Source organism: Scleropages formosus, chromosome 8 (assembly GCF_900964775.1).
Source record: "Scleropages formosus chromosome 8, fSclFor1.1, whole genome shotgun sequence".
NCBI lineage: Eukaryota > Metazoa > Chordata > Actinopteri > Osteoglossiformes > Osteoglossidae > Scleropages > Scleropages formosus.
The window spans coordinates 7,468,701-7,495,109 of record NC_041813.1 but is presented as its reverse complement, the minus strand read 5'-3'; the positions used below and the strand labels follow the sequence as shown (position 1 = coordinate 7,495,109).

Sequence of the window (26,409 nt, the reverse complement as noted above, 5' to 3'; positions counted from 1 at the left end):
AACCTAGCCAGGGGAAAGTAAACAAAAAGAAATAAGTAAATAAATAAAAATAAATAAACAAAAAATTACAAAAACACTAACCAGAGAGATTACATCAACAACCTAAAAATATTACACTAATTTAGTCTTAATGGCCCTCTGAACATCACACTCCTCGACAGTGTTTATATACTGCTTAAATTTTTTAAGAAAAACAAAAAATATAGGTTTTTATTTGCAAATTTCGACCTGTGTTCATGATATTTGGCTAAAATGATTAATAAATGAATTATATCCCTGTTTTGCTATACTTCTATCAAAATGTAAGAATCAAAACAGCACATATTCATAGTGCAAAGCAAAGTCCATACACAGTTTATCAATAACAAATTTAGAGACATCTCTCCATTTCTTTTTGGTATAACAACAGTGCCCTATTTCTCCAGAGGTGATTCGGCTAATTTTAGCGGAAGTTACATCACACTGCGACCGGAAAAGGAAAGATATTCCAAGATGGCTGCGCCTATGCGCAACGTGGACGAGATCCGAAATAGAGTGATTTTGGGTGAATTTGGTGTTAAGAATGTAAGTAACTGATACTGGTTTCCTCCAGAAGTATTGGCGTTTTTGCTTATCAACACGGTTCAAGATAGTAAATAATATCACTAATTGTAATGAATGTAGTAGCTTTCAGAGTTTGAGGTTTTCTTTTGTTTTTGTATGAAACTTCGTACCCATCATCAGTGATCATCATGTCATACACACATTTTTGACCATGCATTGACAACAGCACACATTCTAGGCTTTGAGAATTTGTTGTATGTTTGGGAAAAGCTTTTAAATCTCTCTCAGATATACATCATGAACACGACATCATCATCATGGACATTTCCGTTTTTGTTTGAAATAATTATAATATACACACATTGTATATTGTAAACATATTTTGCTTTGTTAATCCACGTTTTTCTTTCTCGGACGTTCAAAAAGTGACCTACCTGTCCTGCTTGTAATTTTTCATCTTTATGCCAAATTCCTATGTTCTTTCATTTAAGATGGCTTAAAATCTATTCAGTGGAGATAGACATTGATTTTATCATACATAGTAAACCAACCCACTGTTGAATACTGCACCCTGAATTTTGTATTCTGCATCAGGTTCATAGTACTGACTTCCCCGGCAATTATCCAGAGTATGATGATACCTGGAATCAGAAGAAATTTCAAAAGGCAAGTTACGTCAAAGTTTTGCTCTGTGTGTGTCAGTCATCGTTTTTGTATTTTTTGTGACATGCGACATGTATTTTCAGAATTTCAGAATTGATATCATTCAGATGGATGAGAACTCCATGGAGTTTGACATGGTGGGAATAGATGCTGCTATAGCCAATGCTTTCAGGCGGATACTTCTTGCAGAGGTAATGATGATTGATTAATAACAATAAACACACAAAGTTCTGAAAACATTAATAAGGCCTAGTCTGGTACTGAGTTAGTTTTCAGTAGTAATTGGTGTCAGAATACATTTTACCATAAAATGTTCAATGAATCCTGTTTTCTTTATTCTTTAACATTGCCATTTTCTTAAGGTTCCCACAATGGCTGTGGAGAAGGTGTTCATCTATAACAACACATCTATCATTCAGGATGAAATTCTTGCCCACCGACTGGGTTTGATTCCCATAAAGGCAGATCCTCGCCTATTTGAATATCGAAATGCAGGTCTGCGCACATATTTCTGTCACTCTTCATCATAATAGTCAAAATAATATGATGTTTTGTTTGTACATTTAGGTAATAATACATTTAGTTTAATTTAAACACGATAAAAAGCCCTGGGCAGGTTCTTGATAGTTTACTTATTAGTCACTCACTCCCTTTTGCTAACTCCTTGTCTGGTTAGCATCACATTGGCTTGGAGCTGATCCTGGAATCACTCGGTGCAAGGTCGGGGGTACTCCCTGGATGTGACGCCAGTCCGTCACAGAGTAGCCATAAAAGCACACGCTCACCTGCCCATTGACACACTACAAACGGTTTAGCGTTGCCACTTCATTTAAACTGCATGAGGGAACCAGGGCATGTAGAGCAAACCTATGCGGACATGGGGAACTTATTAGTCCTGTTTAATGATAGAATGTTGATTGACGTTATATCCTATTAAATTAGGAAGGTTTTTTGTAAACAACAGTAATGTGTTGAGATTTTAAGTTTTCTATTTCTTTGCTTAGATGATGAGGAAGGAACTGAAATTGACACAATTCAGCTTCAGTTAAAGGTCAAGTGCACTAGAAATCCAAGGGCATCCAAAGACTCATCTGACCCGAGTGAACTCTACATTAACCATATGGGTAAGATGAATTTAGCAAGATTTGAAGACTCAGCAGTACTCAGTCTTTCATTTCATCTGTGTAACTTTTGATTGCTATGGTGCTCCTTGTTCCACCTAGTGTACTCCAGAGACATGAAGTGGGTCCCTATTGGAAACCAGGCTGATGTTTTTGGGGAAGCTGGTATCGCTCCAGTACATGGGGACATTCTTCTTGCACAGTTGCGACCAGGACAGGAGTTGGACATTGTCATGCACTGTGTAAAGGGAATTGGTAAGGCTGTTGGCTGCATTTGTCATCTCAAACATCTGGTGTCTTTCCTTACTTGTCGCATTACTTAAGATCAGCTAGTGGACTAAGCATGTGTAATAAACTTCAGAGCTGTATGTTCTTGGGAGAAAAGCACCTGCTAAATTAATAAATGAAAAATGGAATAAAGCTAAGAGATTGCTGTTTTTCCATCTGGCAGTGACTGACATTTAGCAAAACTTATTAGGAGGGATAGGAAGCATTGCTGTTACATTCTGATGAACTCCTGTTTTGTTTCAAGGTAAAGATCATGCCAAGTTCTCCCCAGTAGCCACAGCCAGTTACCGACTCCTTCCAGAAATCACCCTGCTTCAGCCCGTAAAGGGAGAAATGGCAGAGAGGTTAAAACGTTGCTTTTCCCCTGGGGTTATTGAGCTGGAGAGCATTGAAGGTATGATACATGTATAGCGGTTTGGACCGCAAACATCCTTGATTGTATGTAAAAAAAAAATATATATATATATTATATTCGGAGTGTCTTTTTCGTAATATGTATCAGGGTGTGGTGTTGATTGGGGTAGTTTGAGTTATCATGGTTTGCATAACTGGTGCACCTGCCATGGGTGGAGGATATCTGATGTGTATAGAGGGGGGGTGGGTCACCAGACTTCACCGCTGAGCCTTCCTGAGGTGTCATGGGCCTAACTCAGTGAAGGGATGAACTGATGAAGGGAGGTGCCCACTTGATAAGCTTAACGCACAGAATGTAACATCTTATCCTGTGTATGTAGAATTGCTTAACACGCATGTGAAATCCTGATAAAAATGTTGCGGTTTAACTGTAACAGAAGCGGTTTGATTATTTTAGAAATTTTATCTTGATGTATTCCAAGTGCCTATCTGATACCTTATACAGTATTTACATTTGAAAAGTATGTTAAGCCTGCTTGATTATTGTCTGTTAAAAAAAAAAAAAAAACTGATTAAAACATCACTTGCTTTTCTCATTTTCCCCCGTGTTCTTTAAGGAACTCCAGTAGCTAAAGTGGTGAACAGTCGCTTGGATACGTGCAGTAGGGAGGTTCTCCGTCACGATGACCTCAAGAATCTGGTGAAGCTGGGAAGAGTGCGGGACCATTTCATTTGTACGTCAATCACTCCTTAAAAATACAGAAAGTCAAATGACACTGCCTCGGAGATATGACTGTATGGCTGGCTGGTATCCCCCAGACACTTAAAGAATGGTTATGTTGTAGGTCTCTGGTCACAATGTTTACTTCTGGTCAGGATGTGTACATTTACTGACTGATCAGAAACCAAACCGTTTACATTTTGAAGCTGGGTGCTTTGTAAAACTGGAAGATAAATTTGATTAAAATAGAATTAGGTTTTAGTACTGATGTACTAACTATGTTCTGAAATGCACAGATTGTTCTGATCAATTTTTTTTTTTTTTTTTTTTTAAAATCTGCTTACTGCAGTTTCAGTGGAATCCACAGGAATCCTGGCTCCAGATATTTTGGTTAGCGAAGCTATCAAGGTCCTCATGGCCAAGTGTCGGAAGTTCCTAAATGAACTGGACTCTGTAGAGATGGAATGACAGGATGCCACCCTCATTCGACTGACAGTCTGACTCTTTGGAATGTAAACAGCCGCAAGTCACTGCTTCTTTGTCGCTGCACTTACCAGTTACGCCAAAACTTAATATTATGTAGTTCAGATAGAAAACTATCTTGTGTGTTTCTGGTATAACGTTGAAAGTCCAGTTTGATTTTCATGTAACCTTTGGCGAGGAGGAATATTTTATTTTGCTCACAGGGACAGTAAGGGTAACTTGTAATTAATGAATTACTGCACTGTTCCTTTTTTTGCATAAACCCCCTAACATGATGGGCACATAGATGTACATCGTGTTTTATTTTGTATTAAATATTCTTCACAAATTCAACTGTGTCGAATGTGTTACGAGTATTTTCATTTTCCAGGGTAGTTTCACGGTTAAAACGACGTATACACTTGTGTGAGCACATGTATAAAATGACCTTATGCTGGTTAAAGTTTTATACACACGCAAAATTATCAGAACTTGAATAAATGTTGTATTGGTACTGGTCGTATACTTATTTGCAGTGAAATTTGTTTGCATCAACTTATAGTTTATGAGAAATAGGTTAGTCATCTATTTTGGACTCACTTCTTCCCTGATCCCTTAAGTGCATGATAAATGTGTGAATATCTATTCATTTTGTGATTACAAATTGTTGAATATGGGATTAACCTTCATGGAGCCGCTCATTATATGATGTGTAGCGGTTCGTATGATGGAATGTGACAAATTAACTGTCCTTTAGAATCGCGTGTCTTCATCTCCGTCTCTTTTTGTTGTTGTAATGCACTTGTATTTTTCTCTGTACGTTGCTTGGGAGAAAAGCATCGGCTAAATGAATACAGTACAGTAGGGTTAGCACAGCGAGTAGCGCTTGCTGTCTCACAGCACCTGGATTGTGCGAGAGGATGTGGGTCCGATCCCTGCTCAGCCTGCGTGGAGTTTGCATGTTCTCCCCCGTGTCTGTGTGGGTTTCCTCTGGGTGCTCTGGTTTCCTCCCACACTCCAAAGACATGTGTGAGTAACAGAGTGTGTGTTCCACTGATGTATGGATGAGTGACCCATTGTAAGTAGTGTATCTAGCAGTGTAAGTCACCTTGGTGAATAAGGTGTGTGGGCTCATAACACTACATGGAGTTCATTGAGGAAAGCATTGACTAAATGACATATATATATGTACATATAATTCCATACTGACGCAGCTTTTTTAGCGTCTATCTAGTCAGACTTAAGTGTTTAGTTTTGACGTAGGTTATAATACGCACGTTAATGCGATAGAAAGCACAAACTTGTATTTTTAAAGTATGCGAATGCCACATAAAAGGTACCGCCTCGTTCATCTCACGGACACGTCCTCGCGGTCACTCGGGAGCGCGAGCGCCGCGCGAGGCACGCACTTCCTCCGCAGAGCGGCCTTCAGCCGACGTCACTTCCCCGATTCCTTAGGAAGCCAAGATGGCGGCCGTGGAAGAGAGGCTCGAGGGAGGTGTTGGAGCACTGGATTCGGACTCGGTCTCACCGAGACTGTCTACTCCGCCGCCGGATCAGCCTCACCAGAACAATCCGCTGTTAGGACTTCCCATCGTGGCGATCGAGGCTATTCTTAATTTCTTGTCCTACGACGAGATCAGCCTGCTGCGCCTGGTGAGAGAGACAGAACAAAAACAAACCCCCCTCTTCTTCGCTCCTGCGGGAAAAAGGGGAGCCGAGCTTGTCGGAGAGTCACATTGTGCTCGTTTTCTTCACCGCCCTAGCGCTTAAAAACCCCTTGAAGTGTTTGTTCTGTGGTAATATTTAGCGTAAAAATCATTAATATACTGTGTGTGCCGCGCTTGCTTGGTTGGTTCGCTTATGTTTTCCCCTCACAATCGCAAACTCAAGGATCCATTTTGATTTTGTAACTGAACGGTGAATAAAATAAAAAAAAAAAAAAAAATGTGCAAGTTCGAATAATTTCCTAACATTTCGCTTCGATCGCTGGCTCGTCGTGTTGTGTAAATTAATATGTGCGGGACAGCGCGGCTCTGGCTGAAGGAGGAGCGTTAATTTGAGAAAACCTGGAGAACCTTCTAGTTGTCGGACCTGTGTCTAGAATACTGATCGTGTATTTTTTTTTTTTTTTTATCAGCTTTATTGGCTTTTTATGTTCGAGGCCGATCGATCTGGGCTTCAGTACCTCTGAAATCAGTTTTTATTGCATTGATTGTCTCAATCCAGCGTCTCTGTGCTTCGTCTTGCGTTTCATAATGATCTTAATGCAAGCAGCTCCTATAATTGTCGCCTTTGTTTTTTATGCTATTGGAAGATGATCTGTGTTTGTTATGTTTGCCTTATTATTTAGCAGCTTGGAAATATCCATCGTGGAGACTGTGCGGCAAAGATCTGTCCCTCCTCTCTCAGTGACGATGATCAAGGCACTTATCCTGGGTCCATGCAGTCAGATCTTGCTCTGATGGGTGTATTATACTTGTCTTGGAAAGCTGATTATCTGTATTGGAAGCAGTCTTGGGAGAGGGGATTGGTAGAACAAAGGTTAATGATGACTGTAAACGTCGCAGCTGTCGTTACTTGTGGGTTTTTTCGTTCTGATTCGCAGGGATCGTTCGGAGTCCCGGGACAGTCCTCCTGCCAGCCCACCTTGATTCACTGCCTATCAACTGTAAACTGTGTTGGCCGCAGCTTCGTTACCCTGCGGCTGGACGCAGGGCTGCCTTCTCCTTGAGCAGCTGTCTGATGTCCTTTTAAGAATTTGTTGCGGGTTGGAACGCGACTTGGATTGGCTTTGCACGTTATTGACGGGGGGGGGCAGTGGCGCAAGGTCTGCTCTCCGGTGGGTCCGGGGTTCGAGTCCCACTTGGGGTGCCTTGCGATGGACTGGCGTCCCGCCCTGGGTGTGTCGCCAGGTTAGGCTCCGGCTTGCCGCGACCCCACTTGGGACAAGCGGCTTCAGGCAGTGTGTGTGTTATTGACAGCTGTTCATGCACTGAAGGTTCTTATAATATAACGTGACCAGAACAAAGCTCCAGTTGGTAAAAAGGTGCCCATCGCAGATATCCAGGCCGTGGGAGCGTCGCTATCCACCTCGTATCCAGCGTTACCTTTTGAATGTTTTTTTTTTTCCCCCTTACAGCCAGGCTCTGAGTGCACCTCTCTGTCCTTTTTCTCCAGGTCTGCAAGCGTATGGATATGATATGCCAGCGCATGCTGAACCAGGGCTTCCTCAAGGTGGAGCGTTACCACAGTCTTTGTCAGAAGCAGGTTAAAGCACAGCTGCCCAGGTAAGCAAAGCTGTGCCCGCAGCCCTCGAGCACCTCAGTCGAAACATCCGACGTCCGTAAAGGTCATCTGCAGACAGATACGGTAGATTGTTACTCGAGTCTGCTCTGCAACTTTTTTTGAAAAGCTTAGGAAGATTTTTATTTAACTGGTTACTTTAGGCTTGAAGTGAATGTAGCCTTGAAGGCTTTATTCTACGGCGAGTAGCTTTCACTTATCCTTAATAAAATATGCATTTGCACAACTTTGAATCGGAAAACCGAAACCAGATTTTTAAAAGTACTTCTAGTTATTTTTAGACATATTTAATCCAGAGGTGGTTTTATGCGGCATTGTTTCAAGAATAATACATGGAAATCGCTAAGCTGTAAATTTCATTACTTTGTAATATACAGATTTGTTAAATGCTTAAATTGTCTATTTAAATTGTCATTTTTGGCGGAGAGGTTTTACACCACCGACGAGTGAAGGATTTCAGCAGTTGCTGCATCCAGGGGCTTCAGGGGATGTTAGTACTGACTGTTTGGATAAATACTTGTGGCTGGATAGGGCCTCGTAACACAGGTTGCGTCATGTTTAACGGCTGAAAATGTCAAGCTTGGCATGCAGGACTGAAGCAGTTTTGTGTTCTGTCCAAGAGCACAGCTAGGCAGAGAGCAGTCCTGATCATGGGTAGCTCAAAAGAGGTGAAAATGTGTCACTGATGGCTGGTAGACATGGGTGAATGAAGGCACATCCTACAGAGGGGGTTGAGTATTTCTGACATTGACTGGCAGATAGAAGACTAACCCATTTATGTCATTCCCTCTGAGATCTGCATGCTGCTCACTTATGTCCTGTTGCAGCAAAACTGGCAGACAGCCTTTGTACAGTTATCTTTGTTTAATTCTTTCTTCTGACTGATGTACAAGCAAGTTGTCCTACCGCGGGAAGGTCTTGTAATCGCATTGTCTTCCGTCCCAGTGGCTTGTTTGACAAGACTTTGTTTTCCACAAACCCATTCTTATTTATTTCCTGTCGACTGAGAGATTCCTGCTGTTTGTCATTCCAAGTAAACCGATAAGAAAGAGATGTAAAAGGAAGTTTCCGGTGAAAACAGGACGCATATTTAACTGCACAAGATCCATTGCCTGGAAGCTCATTTTTGCTGCTGCCATGCTCAAGATATTTTCTGAACCACTGGAGACTTCTCCATTGTACTCTCTCATGCGTCATATCCTTCTTCAACAGGCGGGAGTCGGAGAGAAGGAACCACTCACTTGCCCGCCACGCGGACATCCTGGCTGCTGTGGAGACACGTCTCTCTTTACTAAACATGACCTTCATGAAATATGTTGATTCCAACCTCTGCTGCTTTATCCCCGGCAAGGTGGTATTGTGTTTTCAACTGTTTGCCAGCAGAGCTCTGCTCTTTCTGTGGTCTTAGGCTCACGTCCGATTTTGAGGTCCTCAGATAGAAAGAAATCAGTGTAAATTGTGGCATCGTAGTGTTTATGAAATAGTTTTGTTAGCCTGTGAGGGTGCCTTTAAATAATACCCTCAGCAATTTTCATCCACTCTTCAAAATATAGCCAGAAGATGGTGCCATAGCACTGACAGAATCAGTAAAGAGTGGCAGCTGAAGAAAGACTGTTGTCAGGATGAATGTTTACATCAGGATTATCCCATGCGTGGTGCACCAATCCACGATCCAGTCTCTACGCCCTGTCTGTGTGTGCGTGTGCGCGTGGTCATATGCCCTATCTTCCGTGCCCTGCCAGGTCATTGATGAAATCTACCGTGTCCTGCGCTATGTGAATTCCACACGGGCGCCCCAGCGAGCCCATGAGGTCCTGCAGGAACTCCGGGACATCTCCTCTATGGCCATGGAGTACTTTGATGAGAAGATTGTTCCCATTCTGAAGAAGAGGCTTCCTGGTGCAGACTTGTCTGGGCGCTTAATCGGCTCGGCCCCAGGTAACGGCCTGCCCGCCTTTTTTCATTTAGTATCTTAATCACAAGTTCTGCATCGTGTTCCAGATTTCCGCAGCTTTTAACACCTGGAAAATAAGGTTACTGTAGTTTCTATCCAAGTTGTGCGTTCAGCTAATGAAGTTAAGTTTGAGTTGAGTTGGAGCGAGAAACCTCTCTTTCCAGAGCTCAGCAGAACAGGCTTTCTGACCTTATAGCTTTGGTACTGTAGAGTTTAAAGGTGATTTCAGGAAGATGACTTCTGTTCCAAAACTTCATCTCCCCCCCCCCTCAGTGGCAGGCCCCTCCTCTTCCCTCACCACAATGTCCCTGTTGGCCAAGAACACACCATCACGCTCTGAGATGACCAAGGTGCAGCAACAGGTGAAGGTGAATGGGGCATCCATGACGACACTGCGACGAGAGATGACGGAGGTGCGAGTTAAGCAGCTGGAGCAGCAGAAACAGCTACAAGACCAGGAGCAGAAGCTGCTGGAGCAGACACAGGTTATTGGGGAGCAGAATGCCAGGCTTGCCGAGCTCGAGCATAAGCTGCGTGAGCTGATGGACAGCGCCAGAGGGGCGTCTAGCTCCGTCCCATCCTCCTCTACCGTTGCAGCTACAGTGGCTTCTGCCGGAGGCCCTGTGAGCAATCCTGAAAATCCCAACAAAAGAGCAAGGAAGAGCTCGGACTCGCCACGGCAGTCCAAACGCCTGCGCAGCAAGAAATAAGACTTTTTCCTGTTATTCATGTTATGCTCCTCCCATGCCCTATTTTTCTTTTTTCTTCCTGGACACAGTATTCAGAAGGGAGTAGTGGGAGGCAGGCAAGTATGAGGGGAGTTGGCAACCTGCTTTCTCTCATTATCTCTCTTTTGAAACTCCCTGTCCCATCCTACTCCTTAAGCACACACCAACTTCTTGACACGCTGTTTGGCCTAACCATCCATCGTTGTGATACGTGTCGGTCCCATGTTCATCATGCCATGAAGTACAGATGCAGAAGAACACAGCCCAAAGCATGATGACCCACAAGGTCACACCAACTACCAGGGTTGGTGCGGGCTGCTCTGTGACTGTTATTAGCCAATAACGTATAACTTAATTGCTGGGATGTCTTGTCTAAATTTACTGGGGTAAAGTGGAGGATCAAGAGGTAGATACCATAGAATGCAAAGAACAGGGACTAACCCCTGCACATGTTTGTCTGTTTGGTGCCACTCGACAGTCTTGAAATCAAGATTTTTTAAAAGCTCTGCTTTTTAGCAGTGATTTATTTGTTATTTGAAAGAAAATGTTTTGTGAGGGAAGTCGTCCTGAAAAGCAACCCTTTTGTTCTCTGTAGCATTCATATCTTGTTGGACCATAGAACAAGCCTTGGCCTTCTCTTAAAAAAAAAAAAAAAAAAAAAAATTGGAGAGTTGGAATTACTGAGCATTGGTTTCTTTTTTTGGGTTTAACAGGAATTGCTGAATGCTTATGTCCTTGATAGAATGCTTTGCTTGACAAGTTAATGACATTTGTGGGGAGTGGGCCAGAGAAGCTGCATTTTATCCTGGGAAAATTCAGCAGCTCCTTGTTACATATCCGAGATTTTCCCATTTAATAAGATGGTGCCACGTAAATGGATTTTTATTACACGTATTGGAATATGGATTTAAAAAAGTTGGTGCAATAAATGTAAGGCTGTAGGCATTACAGTCTAAGGATGTTTAATTTATTTTTTTAATTACTAAGTCAGCTTTTTGTCTCTTTGCCTCTTGTCTGCTCTTGTACAGCACAAAGAGACAAATAGACGTGTGCGGAATCATGAATACGTGTTTATCAGAAACTCTGCCGTTACTGACGTGGAATACTCCCTTGGTGTATGTTGTTGTTAGGACCAGTCAGGCATGTTTGTTTGAACTGCAGTTCTCTAGTTTCAGCCACAATTCAATATTTGAGGATCTTGCCATGGTGACAGTCTTGTGGCAGAGAATACTTTTGCATGGCAAACCTTAAACACGCTGACCGAAGCGACTAGGCGTTGGAGTCCTTTCGCAGAGTAAATGGAATGCTGTCTGATGCATTCTTGTCACGTATGCCGCTATGTGAGGAGATGATCTTGGCGAAAATCAACCCGAGGCCACTTTGGTAAAAATTAACAGAATGCCTACTTTTCAGGAACCATTCACTGACTTTTCGTAGTATTGTTTAAGAGAATCTAGAGACTTCAAGGTATACACTTTTTTTTAGGGAAAGCGCCTTATTTCGGGGGATTTGACCACCTACCATCGACATCTATGTATCCATTTCATCATGAAATATTCAAGACCTAAAAGAATTACTGTGACTAGTAATGGTATCCAGAGATATGAATGGGGAAGAAATGTTTCAGCAGGAGTTATATTTTTCTGAAAATGACATTTATACCACCATGAAGTTAGATAAAATTGTGAACTTAAATTATTCTTAACATTGTAATTAATGCTCAGAAAAGGAAAGAGTTTTTGACCTCTTTTTGACATTTTAGTTGTGAAAACTGGTAATAAGGAATAGACAGATGGCTAAATTCATTTAACATGAATAGGGAGGTGAAATGTGTCACGAATGTCTTTAGCCATTAACTAGTTTATCCGCCAGGGTATGTTTTCCAGATTTTTAAAAAAAAATTAATTTAAAAAAGGCATTTTTCAAGGAGCATCTAGGTGTAAGCTTTGAAGAAAACACAATTTTGCCAAATGACCTATGTAATGTGAGGCTAATCAACTGTTATGAAGCCTTCCTTTCTGAATGGAAAGGTACAGAGAAGCGGAAACACACGAGCGAGTGGGAGAGGACTTAAATGTTTGTCTGTACAAAACTGTGTTGATTCACGTCTCCTACATAAGTGATCTGCGCGCACTTCTTTATTATTGTCAGTTATCTTGTGAACCCGTTGTTTCAAACTTCGCATTAACTAAGGACAACCCAAGATGCATGTGCCGAGGCTTCAGTAGGCTCCCGCTCCTCTGAGCAAGGCATGCTGAGAAGTGGGGTAATTGCTGAGAGCTGAGAATAGGGCTCACTCACACATTAAAAGCACCCTAGCCACACTAGGTGTTAGCTTGTGGCTTAATGCGAGACTGCATTTCCTGTTTAGAAATGACTGTACTGTAACCTTTATGTCTTTCAAAATTTAGATTGTGGATAATTTCATGTATGTAAAAGGAAAATGAAAATCTTGTAACTAGCCTGATTTTTGGCTTACTAATGGTTTGTTGCACACATAACTGTTAAATTACAAAAGAAACATTAAAAAAATTAATGTAACAGGATTGGTCTTGCCTTTTAACATCTTGCCTTAAATAGCATATTTCTTTTGCTTCCCCCTCAACTATTTCCTAAAAACAATGTCACAACAAATTATTGTAACATATAACCCATTCTATTGGCATAGTGCTAGTTGGTGAAAGTGGATCTGATCACACACCATTCAGTAAATTGAAAGTACAGCAAGTTGTGTTACAGTAACTAGTTTTCTGGGACATTAACCTTGTGTTAGTTGCTGAGTTGCGGGGTAAGTAAATTCACGTGTGTACAGTATTTCCAGGCTACTTACCAACTCTGTTTCATTTAGGTTTACTATATACAAGTTTCTAGTCTGTCTGCTGTTTTGCCCTCATATCACGGTATCTACAGGTGTCAGCGACTCTTGCCTATTTGTCAAAATAATTTCAAAACAACCGCTCGTCCCGAGCGGGGTCTCGGTCAGCCAGAGCCTATCCTGGAAACACAGGGTGCAAGGCTGAAGAGGGAGGGGAAACACCCCGGACGGGACGCCAGTCCATCGCAAGGCACCCAAAGCAGGACTCAAACCGGAGGGCCGCCACACAGTGCACATCAGCCAAACCTGCTGCGCCACCACACCCCCCTAATTTCAAACCCTTACCAACCATTTCTCTTAGGAGAGCATCTGTAGAAGAATAGCAAGAACTCTTAAACCTAACAAAGTGAACTATTTAATTAATATAATCAAGATTTTCCAGCACAACACAGAATTCTACCATCAATAAGAAGTCACAAAGTGCTTTAAGCAACACCCCCACCTCCGGAGGACAGATATGTATATCCCAAGAGGCCCATGTCTACTGCAGAGTTGGGGCTCATGAGCCAATCTGGTTTCAGACAAAAAGAAAAACTTGGAGTGTAAAACAAGGCCGATCATTAACTCCTAACACTCGTGAAAGGTTGAAACCCTAAAACACCCAAACAAAAACACACAGAGATTTAAGTCTGGTTAGGGAATTGATCCCAGATGCATCTTGGCAACAGGGCTCATAGCGACAGGGAAGATGTAAAACGAATTGGAACAAGTAAGGATTCTTCAAAAGAGAATGTTTTGTTAAACTGACCAGGGTGTCATGCTAAATTAACTTTCCAGAGCCTTCCACACATCTCAGTAAAAAATACATGCAAGGGCAGTGTACTTTAGCACTCTTCAATAATGCAATTGAGCAACACAGATACTTAAAGGTAGGGTAGATGCCAAAGTGTTAATGTTTAAGAGTTTTTCCTCTGAAATTTAACAAAACCCTCATGTGGTCCAGTGAAGCAGGCTGACCAGAAAACTGGGTAAAGTCCTAGTCCTCACCTCCAAAAGTGATTTGCCTAATACATTGAGGAAAATATACAATTCACCCAACACAGGTTATTCATTTGGACAGGGACTCTGCATCTTCAAGGTTGGCCTGGTGTTACACTTTGGCTATGTCTGTATGTTGTGTATTGGGTTGGTTCAAGCTGCTCCAAAAAATTACTGTCCATCCAGATATGGAGTGTCTCATTTCTTTGGCAACGAATGTTAGTGATGATGACCGGCCTCTGCTTTCTTGCTTGTCTTCTAATTTTCAACGTTTGGCATCCGTATACAAGGTATTTGATCTCAGATGAGGGAACTGGTGAAAAAAAATGAAGGACGAACAAAGGCGCATGTTGTACAGTTACAGCAGATTGCTGCTTCTCTGAATGAGGCATTCTAGGAACTGAATTTTTAACCAAGAGTTCAGAATAGGATCCATTCAGAAGCACCCTGGCAACACTGTGTGGGTGGACAACAAAACAGCTTTTCATTTAATGTATTCAGACTTCTGCTTTCCAGATGTTATGGAATATTTTATACTTATACAGTACAAGGGAAATGCAACCTAATCCTGTAACTATAGCATGACTTTGGCTTGCTAAACAAAAATTTACTTTAAGTATTAGATATAGTAATCATATTCCATTGCTTTTTAGAATTAGATTTTCACTTTGCTGTTATTTGTGTATAATGGTTCACATCCATATAACGACACATGAATTGTGCCGTAGTAATTTAGTAAACATACAGTCAACGTCAAAGCAATGGCTTGACCTGGAAATTTTTTTCCTATATGTATATAGGAAAATATATATAGTTTTAACAACTTGACCACTTTAAATTTTTAAGGGTGACAATTCATTTCTTTGGCAAGTAACAGTGGAGTAAATGATACCATCAAGTAAGCAGATCAGTTGTTTAAAAATAATTACCCTTCAATTCCCTGTTGACCTACCCATTATCACTTAATTTAACAGCATTGGTCTTAGAAAGCCTTGTCTTTTAAGCAGAGAAGGGTAAAAACAATAATCAAGTAAAAGTACTCTTGGTTTTATGAATATTCTTAAGTAAAAGTATTTGTTCATGAATTTAAGGAAAAGTAAAAAAGGACCAGGTCAAAAATTACTCACTATAAATAGCTTCTTAAAAACTATTCAGGTAATGGAGTAAAGTTAATGCATTACTACATGCCTCTGCTTTTACTTTAGGAATGTTGATCCTACTCTAATGTAAGTACACCTGTACTACCTACGCATGACAGTTGACTTGAATGTAGCATGACATGACTTGAAAAATCAGATTCCTGTAAAGCAGATTTCATTCAAAAAGTATGATCTAGGAAGTAGGGTAAGTTTTACTAAATTACACAATATTATTTTACATGCTTTACTTTTTTGGGGGGGGGGTTAACTATACAGCCATTGTGTAAAAGTTAAATAAATCAATTGTGAAGGCTGGACACAATACGTATGGGTGTGAAGTGTTCCAAGATCTTTGTGCAAATTTTTTTGTGTATGCGCTATGAATATAATATAAATATTGGTGGTGCCACATACAATAGGTCAAAAACCAAAGCATAAATATTTTTGGTTCTGGTTCCAATGTGGTGGAACCTCCCACCCTCACTCAGACCTGCTGAATCTCCCTCTACATTCAAGAAGGGTCTCAAAACTCACCTCTTTTGGACTCACTCCTCCCCCTATCTCGTACGTGCATGATAAACATACGTTTATGTTGAACAATTTTTCAATAAGACGTTGTTGAATAATAGATAAACCTTTTATGCACCTACTCGTGTGGCGTGTACTGGTTGTTGTGAGGATGTGACAAATTGACTACTCTAGAATTACGTACCTGTATCCTTCTGTTGATGTAAAGCACTCGTATTTTATCTGAGATGTATGCCACTTTAGAGAAAAGCATCTGCTAAATGAATACATGCAAAGTAAAGGTAATTTTCCTAGTCTGTCTTGTGTTCCGCCCGCATTATATCTATTTGTTTTTCGACAAGTACATACAAGTACGCTGTCTAGTGGCCAGAATGTTAACAAGCACTGAGGCCTATCCATTGTTAACTCTCTTCCAAGGTTTCAGGACACTTTGAAATTTTTGTGAGACAGGTTTAACCACCCTAAATAGTTAAAACCAAGGAATCTTTTGTGGTAGTTGGTACAACAGAGCTTTGAAAGGTAAAAGAAAACACTTAAGACTGTGGTTTTTTTTTTTTTTCTTTCTGTAGGGAAAATATTCTTTGTCAACATGCAGGATTATGAAATGGTTACTGTAATTTAGTAATCTTGAATTGTTCAGAAACTATTTCCGTGCCTCCGTTGTGGTCATAAAGTCACAACTGCTGTCATATTCAACGACGTGTCATATGAACGTAGTACGTCGCTGGAATGGTAGCGCTACGGATTATCCTACTTTATATCAATGAACTTGCTGGCATCGTGACAACAGCCTGGAGAACTGTTTATTGAGGAGGATAAAATCCTCACTTGTATGCTTTCCAGGAAATCCTCCCATCTTACATTTAGGCCAAATTCGTATGGTAGATGCTTTTCTCCAAAGGGGCAAAGAACGAACACTACGTAGTATTCAGCTAACACTTTTTCATCCAAGATGCTAGGTAGTCTACAGGACAATCGCTCGATCCTCTTGCGCCGTCCCGCGCTACTCACTGCACCGCTGTGCTGCTCTTGATTCAATTTATTAGCGTGTTTGTGGTTTTGTCACTTGGGATCCATGCACTTGCTTAATTTGCGCGGTCAGTAAGTTTTAAGGTTGGCTGCCTCGTAGCGCTGATATCATTAGCCCAGACAGCAGAGCAGCATCCCAAGGCAACCCGGCCTTTGAACTTACTCATCGTACCACGTACTACAACATTCGTTTGCAGCGGTTAAAGTACACGGTGCGTTTTACCAAGGCGGTGAGTTGGCTTTTTTTTAAGCTCCCATTTGACATGTTCATGCAAGTCCCAACTCTTCTACAGGACAGGAGGAAAGAAGGTGGTGGCTAGAGTTAGGTCACCGTACCCTTAGCGCTTGGTGGAGCATAGCTAGCGTAACCGTGTTCATGTTAAATATTTACTGCTGTGTCTGAATTGCCATCGCCATCAGACGTACGATCTGTGACAGCTACTTCTCGCCATGTAAGGGAGTGTCATTTCTAAGTTGACACCGCACCAGTGGAGTCCATGCTTGAAAAATAGTTTACAGCCTCTTTAAGCCCTTTATGCTTTAGTGAGTCTCTGTGAAGAAACCTGCTGCTGTGTGAATACACTGAACACACATTTGTGGCTGGGGAGACTCGGTATTCTGGGAAATCATTTGCTTTTCACCACCCTTGTTGTTAAGTGCGTTTCACCACTCTGGGCCTCAACGAAACAGCACATTCCTTCTTTGAAGACAAACAATAATTTTTGACGGGGGACCGTCATCACCGCACCGAACCAGCATGTTGCAAAAACGGAATGCGACCGACAGCAACTGTACAGCAAATTCCACGCAATGTTTTAAAATGACGTACAGATTTAACAACTACACTGACTGGTTCTTAAGTTTTTACAATGAAACGCTGTAGACTAACGATGCGTAAAAATGCACGGTTCCAAGCGCGCGGCAATGGAGATGTAGAACGTGCGCATGACAGAGTTGAGGACCGAGCTCGAGGTTGCATCACTGCGCCTGCGCGGCACTCTTCCTTATCGCTGCGCGCTCGGACGGCAATCGGTCGCGCCGCCACAGTCGACTGGTGTCATCAGAGCGGGGTTGTGAGCGGGATCGCGGGGGGGCACCCAAAGCCTAGCCTGACGCAAAATTAAGAACTGTGTAATAAATAAAGGCAGGAAAAATGGGAAACCGCGTCGCCCGTGAAGATTACGAGTGGGTCTACACAGACCAACCGCACGCCGACCGGAGGAAGGAGATTTTGGGTAAGTGAGTCCACCGACCGAGGAGTCTGGGAGGAAGGGAAGCGGCTGCTCGGGCTGTAGATGCCGGAACCGTTAGCTAATCAGGCAGCGAGGCGTCACGGAACCGCTCGGCCCCCCCGGTTCACTTCTTCTTCTTTTTTTTTTTTTAAAAAACAGGTTTTTTGGAAGGGGGAAAAAATGGTACTTTTGTTCCTTCTTCTTATGTTTGCGTAATTGACTGTTGCTGCGGATTGCAGAGTTGATCAAATTCATCTAACTTCCACTGCTCGTTTGCTGGTGGTTGGTTCTTCCATTTTGAGCGGGGAAAGAGAGAGGCGGTGTCCGCGGCTCCGAGGCCCCGAGGCCTCATGATGATGTGTCCGCACGACACACCCGTGTAGAGGCTCGGGGCTCCGCATTGAGTTGTATAATTAATATTTGCATGTCATTATGCTTAAATATGCTTAAATGTAAGAACGTGGACGAAAAGGTTGCACCGCCGACACTCGGGGCGTGACAGAAAGTTCTAGCATCGGCCTGTAACACCCCAGTGCAGTGCGGGCAGAATCGTCGTCACGCTTGAAGACTCGGTCGGTCGGTATGGTGGCGTGTTACTTTCCTTCGAGATAGTGAAAGTTATCGTGGACTTGGTCTCCAGGACAACCCTGAGCAATGAAACGAGTTTTTCGTTCGTTGCTTACTTTAGTAGACCTGACCTCCGGAGAAAGGAGGCTCGGGGCGGGCGCTGCTGCTGCAGCTCAGCTGCCACCTCCCAGCCAGTGTGGCCTAAATTACTGTTCGCCGGAGAGATCAGCTGCTCAGCATCACACAAGCTTTGCTTTGTAGTGTTTAATACGCACCCTTGACACAGACGCTACAGCTTGGGGTTACCTTCCTTTAAATATTATATACACATACATGATTGTATTTTTTACACTGGCTGCCCTGGGAGGTCCCTGGTGGAGGGTTGATCTCCCCCTGACTGGACAGGGTGGGCTTGAATAGAATGAACTCTATGTAGTGTTAACAGCCCACACACCTTATTCACCAAGGTGACTTACACTGCTAGATACACTACTTACAATGGGCACTCATTCATACATCAGTGGAACGCGCTGTCTCTGGACTGTGGGAGGAAACCAGAGCACCCGGAGGAAACCCACACGGACGCGGGGAGAACGTGCAAACTCCACGCGGACTGAGCGGGGATCGAACCCGCGTCCCCTCGAGACAGCAGCGCTACTCGCCGTGCCACCCACCCATTTCCTGACAGTACGGCAATGTTCATCATTTAGATCAGAGGTTAGGTATTTGTATAAGAAAGGATGTCTCATTTTAAGTGTTCAGCACGTAATTTTCTGAAAGTGATGGTTAGTATATTATTAAGGAATAGGAAATGCACTTTGTATTATTGTTGGATGGTTCCTATTAGTTTGTTTTACAATAGCTGAACATTGCAGCCACTTAAGGTAATTGTCTACTTGGAGGTGTCCCCTATTGTGTGGTGGCAGTGCCGAGACCTGTCCCATGTGAATAATTTAGGACTGAGTGCCTCACCAGGTGCAAGACTGGCAAGCAAAGGGCTTTCCTTCAGGACACCGTGACAAGCTGGACAGATATTCAGACTATTTATCTGATGGACTGGTTACTGATACGCAGTGATTTAAAGGCTCCATATGCATGATTTTTGCATGGTTACGGAATTTGCCTCTGAGATTTTGCATAAAATGCAGAAGTGCAGTAGTATAAACTGAAGCCAGATTGTGGTACCATTCATTACATGTGGATTCTTACTATGTGTAGCTTACTTTTTGCTTTGACAGTAATATAACTTTGATAGCAACAGCAGATTGACTGCCTGTGTGCTTTGCCAGCACCTGCTAAACCACAAAGTTCTCAATTGTTAATGTATTAGTGTTTTTTTTATTTATCAAAATACTATTACCTAGCTTTACAAAGTGCTGGATTTTTGCAGGAAACAAAGTGAAAGATCTGTGATAAGATTTATTGCATGAAAATCTCAAATGTTACCCTAGTGTTACTGTCCTTTTTGATTTGTGGTTTATGTTCAGAGGTTGTAACTGATTAACAGAAGAGTGTAAACAGTGAGTTTTATGGTACTTTCAGCTGATCTTTGTTTACTTTTAATTTTCATTGATAAGGGTGCTGAAGTAGTATGAGGCAATGTAAACAATTTTGAGACAGATTTTTGGTGCCAGTCTGCCTCATTCTGTGGAAGTGCTGCCTTATACATATTTTATGTTGCATGCATGTTATATGTTTTTGTGACTCAGTTGCAGAAATAATTGTAAGGTTTCTTTTTAATACCGTTGCCAAAGAATTGCTGTTAATAGGCTGAGGTGCTATTTTGATGCAATTCATTTTTGAATGTCAAGATTTGTTTCAAAGCTTTAGTACATGATGTTGAGAGAGTTTAATATTAATCAGAACTTGGGTTCCTGCAAGGCTTATTTCTATTAAACAATTTCCTGTTCTAGAACAAAATTTAACTGTCTAAGCCACATGACTCACAAAAGCTGTTTGACCAATCATATCACTCATCATAGAGCTCATGTTGACACCATTTATGTCTATACAGAGATTAAACGTACTGTCTAATTTTCTAATCCCATCTGGGTTAGACACTCATACCATTATCTTGAGTTCTAAAGTAACAAAAAGCTTCTTTACCATCTAGTCATAGAATACCAGCTCTTTTGTAATACTGCATAAAAGTACTTCAAGATACTCATTTGGTGTATAAGAATTCAACGTTCCAAGGGCTTCCATTAATACCCTTACTTTATCTTATGAGGAATTTCTTCACATTTACAAGGACTGAATTTGGAATTTACGTGCCTCTTTGCACCCGAGTGTAGTAATTTGGCTCATGCTGAATTAAGATCTGTTTCCATTACCCCTTGTTTGCTAGTTTTACCTGTTACAATATCAGTAATCATGATCATTAGTTGGACCTATTCTACCCCCTCATCTGTCTCAGTATGTTTTGTTTGTGAGTGTTTGTGTGTACGGTATGTAATAGGTATGAAAGAACTGAATGAGTCCAGGTACTACAGCCATACAGTGTTATAGAATGAATAATGAAGAGAAGCTCCTTATGTTGTGTTAATGGTAAACTGAAATAATTCAGTTTAACTGGACTTAGCAATATCATAGCTTAAATGAGTACAAATTTTGGGGCTGAGGAACACATTTTCACCATAGAAACTTATTCTTGTGTTTTTGAATTATGAGAATTCACTTAAGGATTTTTTTAGGAATGCATTACCTTTGTAAGTTGGTGCGAGACTGGCATAGCCAGCACTACCATTACATTAATTGAATATATTGATTCTGCAAATGATTAACAATTGTCAAGCTTTGTGCTGCGCTAAGGTGGTATACCTTCTTTATGACTAAGATCTTGCGTGCCTTGTGTTTTATGGGATATTTTACTGAATAGTTCCCATGCCTTATAATAATCAGGTGGCACGGTGGTGCAGCGAAGAGTGCTGTTGTCTCAGTGCATAGGTAGTGCAAGAGGACGTGGGTTCAACCCCCACTCAGTCCATGTGGAATTTGTATGTTCTCCCTGTGTTCGTGTGGGTTTCCTACCAAGGTCATGTTTTTCAAGTGAATTTGTGGCTCTTATTGCCCAGAGAGTGTGTGTGTGTGTGAGTGGATGTTGCTCTGGTGTATAGAGGAGTGACTGTAGTTTGATATCGTAAGTCACCTTGGATGAAAAGTTGTCAGCTAAATACTGCATTCTAGTCACTGTAAGTCAGTTTGGCGAAAAGCAGCTGCTAAATGAATAAATGTAATTGGTGACTAGAAGCTTGGTTAATTTGACATATTGCTGTTAACTTGAATTCGAATCGAAATTGTATTGTACAGTAACTTGTAATTCTTTTTCACCAGCAAAATACCCCCAGATAAAATCCCTGATGGGCCCTGATCCAAGGCTGAAATGGATTGTCTGCTTGATGGTGGCAGTCCAGTTTTTGGCTTTCTACTTGGTGAAAGACCTTGACTGGAAGTGGGTCTTGTTCTGGACGTATGCCTTTGGGAGCTGTGTGAACCACTCCATGACTCTAGCCATCCATGAGATTTCTCATAACACAGCCTTTGGTAACAACAAAGCTACATGGAACCGATGGTTTGCCATCTTTGCCAACCTTCCCATTGGCCTACCCTACTCGGCATCCTTCAAACGCTACCACCTGGACCACCACCGCTACCTGGGTGGTGATGGTGTGGACGTGGACATCCCAACCAATTTTGAAGGCTGGTTCTTCTGCACTCGTTTCCGCAAATTTGTATGGATCATCCTTCAGCCGTTGTTCTATGCCATACGCCCACTGGTCATTAACCCCAAACCTATCACCCAGCTGGAGCTGATCAATGTGGCTGTGCAGTTTACCTTCAATGCCGGCCTCTACTGGCTGTGGGGCATCAAGCCTGTCGTCTACATGATGGCTGGCTCCATGTTGGGCATGGGCTTGCACCCCATCTCTGGACACTTCATAGCAGAGCACTACATGTTCCTCAAGGGCCATGAGACCTACTCCTACTATGGTTCACTCAACCTGCTCACCTTCAATGTGGGTTACCACAACGAGCACCACGACTTCCCCAGCATCCCTGGGTGCAGGCTGCCACTGGTATGATGCCTATCTTTAAAATTTGATGAGGCAGGATTTACAAGTTATTTTTGCCTTAATCACCCCATTAAAAACATTGAAGAAATGAATACGCATTGAGTACACATGAGGCTGCATGGATCACAGTATGAGCATTCAGGTTTCTCTTTGTATTTCTTTACATTTCTCCAATTTAATTTGGAGACAATTTTTCTAATCTTCACTGATACATGAGATTTTTGAACCACACTCAAACTGTGCCACCTTTTATGACCCACTGGTCAATTTTGAAAGTAGTGCAATGTACTCTTTTACTATCCTTTGTTTCCTTTATGCTAGTCAGTTATAACATGAAGATGTGTGTATAATATGTAAAGGGATTGCATTGCATAAGTGAAGTTTTAGTTTATGGATAACTACTAACTTGTGACAGGATATTTGAGGACTGTACCATTTGTTTTTGCAACACTACATTTCTGCAAGTAAGGCTTTAATATATGTAAACTGAGTTTAGATTACATGACATAACTGCATGTTCTTGTATTAATACCCTTGCCTCTTATTGTTCCCTGTTTGAAATATTAGGTGAAAAAAATTGCAGCAGAATACTACGATGATCTTCCACAGTACACTTCGTGGGTCAAGGTCCTGTATGACTTTATCATGGACGACGAGCTGAGCCCCTACTCACGTGTGAAGAGAAAGCTAAAGGGAGAGGTCAAGTTGGAGTGAGCCGTCTTCTTGCAGCCTCCACATTGCGATCCAATCCCTGTTCTTAAAGAACCACAAACCTGCCTGGGACCAGCCCCAACCTAATGACTCAAACACTGTAAACTTTCTTGTGTACTGATATGTACAGAAAAAATGTACGTACCACTGTACTCATATGTACAGAGGTGGGTGTAATTTTTATTCTGCATTAGTGCCTGTCTCTAGATAGAGGTTTCCAGCATTTCCATTCCTCAGCTCACATGGCCAAGAGGTAGTGGTCATACTTTAGAGCCCAGGTAAAGTGACAAGAAAAATGGACTTTAATAGTCCTTAAGAGGGCTTTAATTTATTATTAGTCCTGTCCTTTTTGAAAGGTAGTTAGGCTACAGAACTTTACTAAACACCTTATTTATAAATGGGTTGAATCCATAGGGAAAAGGTCAGATCTATATATAACTACCTGTAACATCTTTTAAAAGGTTCTGTTAAGTGGGGATCACATTAATTGCTACCACTTTGCTTTGCTTTTTCCTTTTGCTTTTCAGTTGATGTTTTATTTTAAAGGGTGGCTGGTAGCTTCACTGCTGCATCTGAGGTAGCTGAAATTCAGGCTAGAGCAAAGCTTTTGTTTTACCGAAATGTCACTGAGTATAAAAGTTAAGATCCTTGGTGTGTGTATCTCTCTATTGCCTTAGAGTACTCCACCATCAGTTAATGTCTTTTTAAACTTAACGTGTGAGAACAGCAGTGGCTCTTTTTCCATCCAGGCTGTATAATGCAGTTGTGAATGTATTTCTGTTCATATGCTGAAGGGAGGAGGAATATGAAGAGAGGAAGAATAACTTAACATTTTAATATTTTAGAACAAACTGCTCACTGGGGATAATCTGAAGTTTCCTTTTTGCTTTTAAAGTGATCATCAGTTTGTCATTTCCTCCAGTAAAAACTGAATACGGTTAGAAAGTGACTGGTGTTAGCTTCTTAAATGTCTTGAACAAACCAAAATAACTTAATTGGTGTGTGCAGATCCTGTTCTATGTAATGACATTAGGCAAGTACCCCTCACTGATACTAAAGACTGATTTTCACCTGTGTTAACATGAGGAACTTTTGTTACTGTGAATGATTTGTTCTGAAAGGAGGAGTGGGTTGGGTTCATGCCATTAGCTGAATTGCTGTGATCAGTATTATAAGTGTGAGGAACTCGTGTAGAAGAGCAGTTGAGAGGCCCAGCATTCTGCTGAGTTTTTGGATCAAATGCCAGTTCATATCTTTCACAGTATGTATGCAATTTCTTCCCTTTTACTACATTTATTAAACAATGCAATACTTGAAACCTTTGTGCCAGATTGAAGTACATTTAAGATCAAATACAGACTGGTATCTTCAAACTTGTATGCTGTTACATTTAGCAGATGCTTTTCTCTAAAGCAGTGTATACATCTCAGAAAATACAATTTGTGCTAGTCCTTAGGAGAAAGACAGTTGCAGACATGATTCTTAAACCTAGTTCTACTTTATGCACCAATGTTCATCGCACAAGTAGGTGCATAAGACTCAGGGTAGACTAATTCTGATCACCTTCCTACAATTTTACAACACAAACATGTACAATATAGGAATAGCAGCTCTGTAAAGGCTTATCTGGGCATGATCATAAGTTATGGTGCATAAACATTTACACCATACATGAGCTTGAAAGAAACTTCCTGTATGGTCCCTAATGTTTTGTACTTTAAACTCATGGCATGTTTGAATTTATCTTCTTGATTTTATTTAATAGCACCAGCATATTTCATAATATGCTTATCCCCCTTAGGTGGTCTTAGGGATACATGGAAAAACATTGTATTTTGTAACAATACAGAAGAGATACATCGTTGTGCATTATGTGCTTTAACTTTGTAGATACATCCAGTTAAGAACTATTGTGCTTTAATTTTCCAATTAATTTATTTGATTGGAACATACAGCCTATGGCTTCATCAAGCCAGTCCATGTGCACTGACAAACTAGAAAATTTCATAAACTAACTTTGTGCACACTACACCCTTTCACGAAAATGAAATTTCTGCAAATAGGTCATTACCCAAGTGATGAAAGTTTATACACAGCTCCATATTTGTTAAAACAGCTTCTACTTAAGTTGGCACATAAAGCTTAAATATTTTCCTGGAACAAATGGTAGAAAACAACCCCTGTTTTTAATACAAAAAAAAAAAAAACCTGAAGGGCCGAACGTATGTTTTAATGCGTTACGCTATTTTTCCTGAGTACACATAACCAGAGCAAGAGCAGCACAGCACTGGCTCACACACATGATCAGGTATAGAGAGTTCCAGTTAGACACAAAGGCACCCAACTCATTTAATGGCATCACTCATGCAGATCTTTTGAGTGCACACTAGTATAAACCTTTGTGAACTCATACATTGTTCTTGGTAATACTAGCTTATGATTATACTGCTTATTTGAGTGTAACTTTTCTAAGCCCAGCTCCATTTGCCAATATGTGATTTTCAGTATCAAAATATCTAAATCAACAATTTCCCATTTCTAACATTCCTTACATAGGAAATGTTCAATAATAGGTGGGGGAAAAGTAAGGATGGAGTAAGGGGCAGTTTTACTGAAAAAAACTCAGCATTTTAATTACTCTTATTGATTACAGACAGTATGCAGATGCTGACATGTTAATGTGATGAATCAGTTGCTTCCTCAAGGCTTGATCTATTGTGACCTCGGGGGCAAAACACACATTCAGTATTTAAGGTGAAACACTTGTGGCACCAGATGCCTAGGAGAAACACTGATATAAAGCAGAACACTGAATAGCAGGTTGTAGTGATTACATAATTTTTAAAGTAGATTTTAATGTTGCTTCATGATAATAAAATGCAATCATATTTACAGCGTCCCTTGACTCATGCCCTGTGTTTCCAGCATAGAGCCACACTGCATTGGGTGAGCTCTTCAAGAAAAACAGAATAATTTATTCTAGAGGACTGCTTCTGCCTCTGGCTCAAGTGTCGCAGGTTTGAATCCTACATCCAGCTGTAGTACCATGAGGTACTTACCCAAAAAAAAAAAATGCTCTGGTAAAATTCACCCAGCTGTATAAATAATTGTAAGTAGTTTAACATCAAGTCATTTTG

General features: G+C 41.3%; 3 protein-coding genes across 3 annotated transcripts; all 3 read left to right on the top strand.

The window, feature by feature from the left end:
- Positions 1-476: 476 nt before the first annotated feature.
- On the top strand, positions 477-4,625 carry polr1c (RNA polymerase I and III subunit C). Its single transcript, XM_018766174.2, has 9 exons — positions 477-564; positions 1,138-1,209; positions 1,290-1,397; positions 1,569-1,701; positions 2,211-2,330; positions 2,430-2,582; positions 2,860-3,009; positions 3,587-3,703; positions 4,040-4,625. The coding sequence occupies exons 1-9, from the start codon at positions 493-495 to the stop codon at positions 4,156-4,158; spliced, it is 1,044 nt and encodes a 347-aa protein (XP_018621690.2). The 5' UTR covers positions 477-492; the 3' UTR covers positions 4,159-4,625.
- Positions 4,626-5,610: 985 nt separating this feature from the next.
- Positions 5,611-11,085, top strand: fbxo28 (F-box protein 28). Its single transcript, XM_029254436.1, has 5 exons — positions 5,611-5,808; positions 7,333-7,442; positions 8,671-8,809; positions 9,201-9,396; positions 9,686-11,085. The coding sequence occupies exons 1-5, from the start codon at positions 5,620-5,622 to the stop codon at positions 10,120-10,122; spliced, it is 1,071 nt and encodes a 356-aa protein (XP_029110269.1). The 5' UTR covers positions 5,611-5,619; the 3' UTR covers positions 10,123-11,085.
- A 6,622-nt stretch (positions 11,086-17,707) lies between these two features.
- On the top strand, positions 17,708-24,590 carry degs1 (delta(4)-desaturase, sphingolipid 1). Its single transcript, XM_018766047.2, has 3 exons — positions 17,708-17,924; positions 21,822-22,564; positions 23,129-24,590. Exons 1-3 carry the CDS (start codon positions 17,843-17,845, stop codon positions 23,273-23,275), a joined length of 972 nt encoding a protein of 323 aa, XP_018621563.1. The 5' UTR covers positions 17,708-17,842; the 3' UTR covers positions 23,276-24,590.
- Positions 24,591-26,409: the final 1,819 nt, after the last annotated feature.

What these genes read in the sequence shown, in the direction of transcription:
- polr1c (XM_018766174.2), top strand. Translation starts at nt 493, where the DNA reads ATGGCTGCGCCTATGCGCAACGTGGACGAGATCCGAAATAGAGTGATT. An exon ending in GGCGGATACTTCTTGCAGAG is followed by an intron (nt 1,398 to 1,568) that starts GTAATGATGATT and finishes CATTTTCTTAAG; the next exon opens with GTTCCCACAATGGCTGTGGA. An exon ending in ATTTGAATATCGAAATGCAG is followed by an intron (nt 1,702 to 2,210) that starts GTCTGCGCACAT and finishes TTCTTTGCTTAG; the next exon opens with ATGATGAGGAAGGAACTGAA.
- fbxo28 (XM_029254436.1), top strand. Translation starts at nt 5,620, where the DNA reads ATGGCGGCCGTGGAAGAGAGGCTCGAGGGAGGTGTTGGAGCACTGGAT. An exon ending in AGATCAGCCTGCTGCGCCTG is followed by an intron (nt 5,809 to 7,332) that starts GTGAGAGAGACA and finishes CTTTTTCTCCAG; the next exon opens with GTCTGCAAGCGTATGGATAT. An exon ending in CTTAATCGGCTCGGCCCCAG is followed by an intron (nt 9,397 to 9,685) that starts GTAACGGCCTGC and finishes CCCCCCCCTCAG; the next exon opens with TGGCAGGCCCCTCCTCTTCC.
- degs1 (XM_018766047.2), top strand. Translation starts at nt 17,843, where the DNA reads ATGGGAAACCGCGTCGCCCGTGAAGATTACGAGTGGGTCTACACAGAC. An exon ending in CCGGAGGAAGGAGATTTTGG is followed by an intron (nt 17,925 to 21,821) that starts GTAAGTGAGTCC and finishes CTTTTTCACCAG; the next exon opens with CAAAATACCCCCAGATAAAA. An exon ending in CTGGGTGCAGGCTGCCACTG is followed by an intron (nt 22,565 to 23,128) that starts GTATGATGCCTA and finishes TTGAAATATTAG; the next exon opens with GTGAAAAAAATTGCAGCAGA.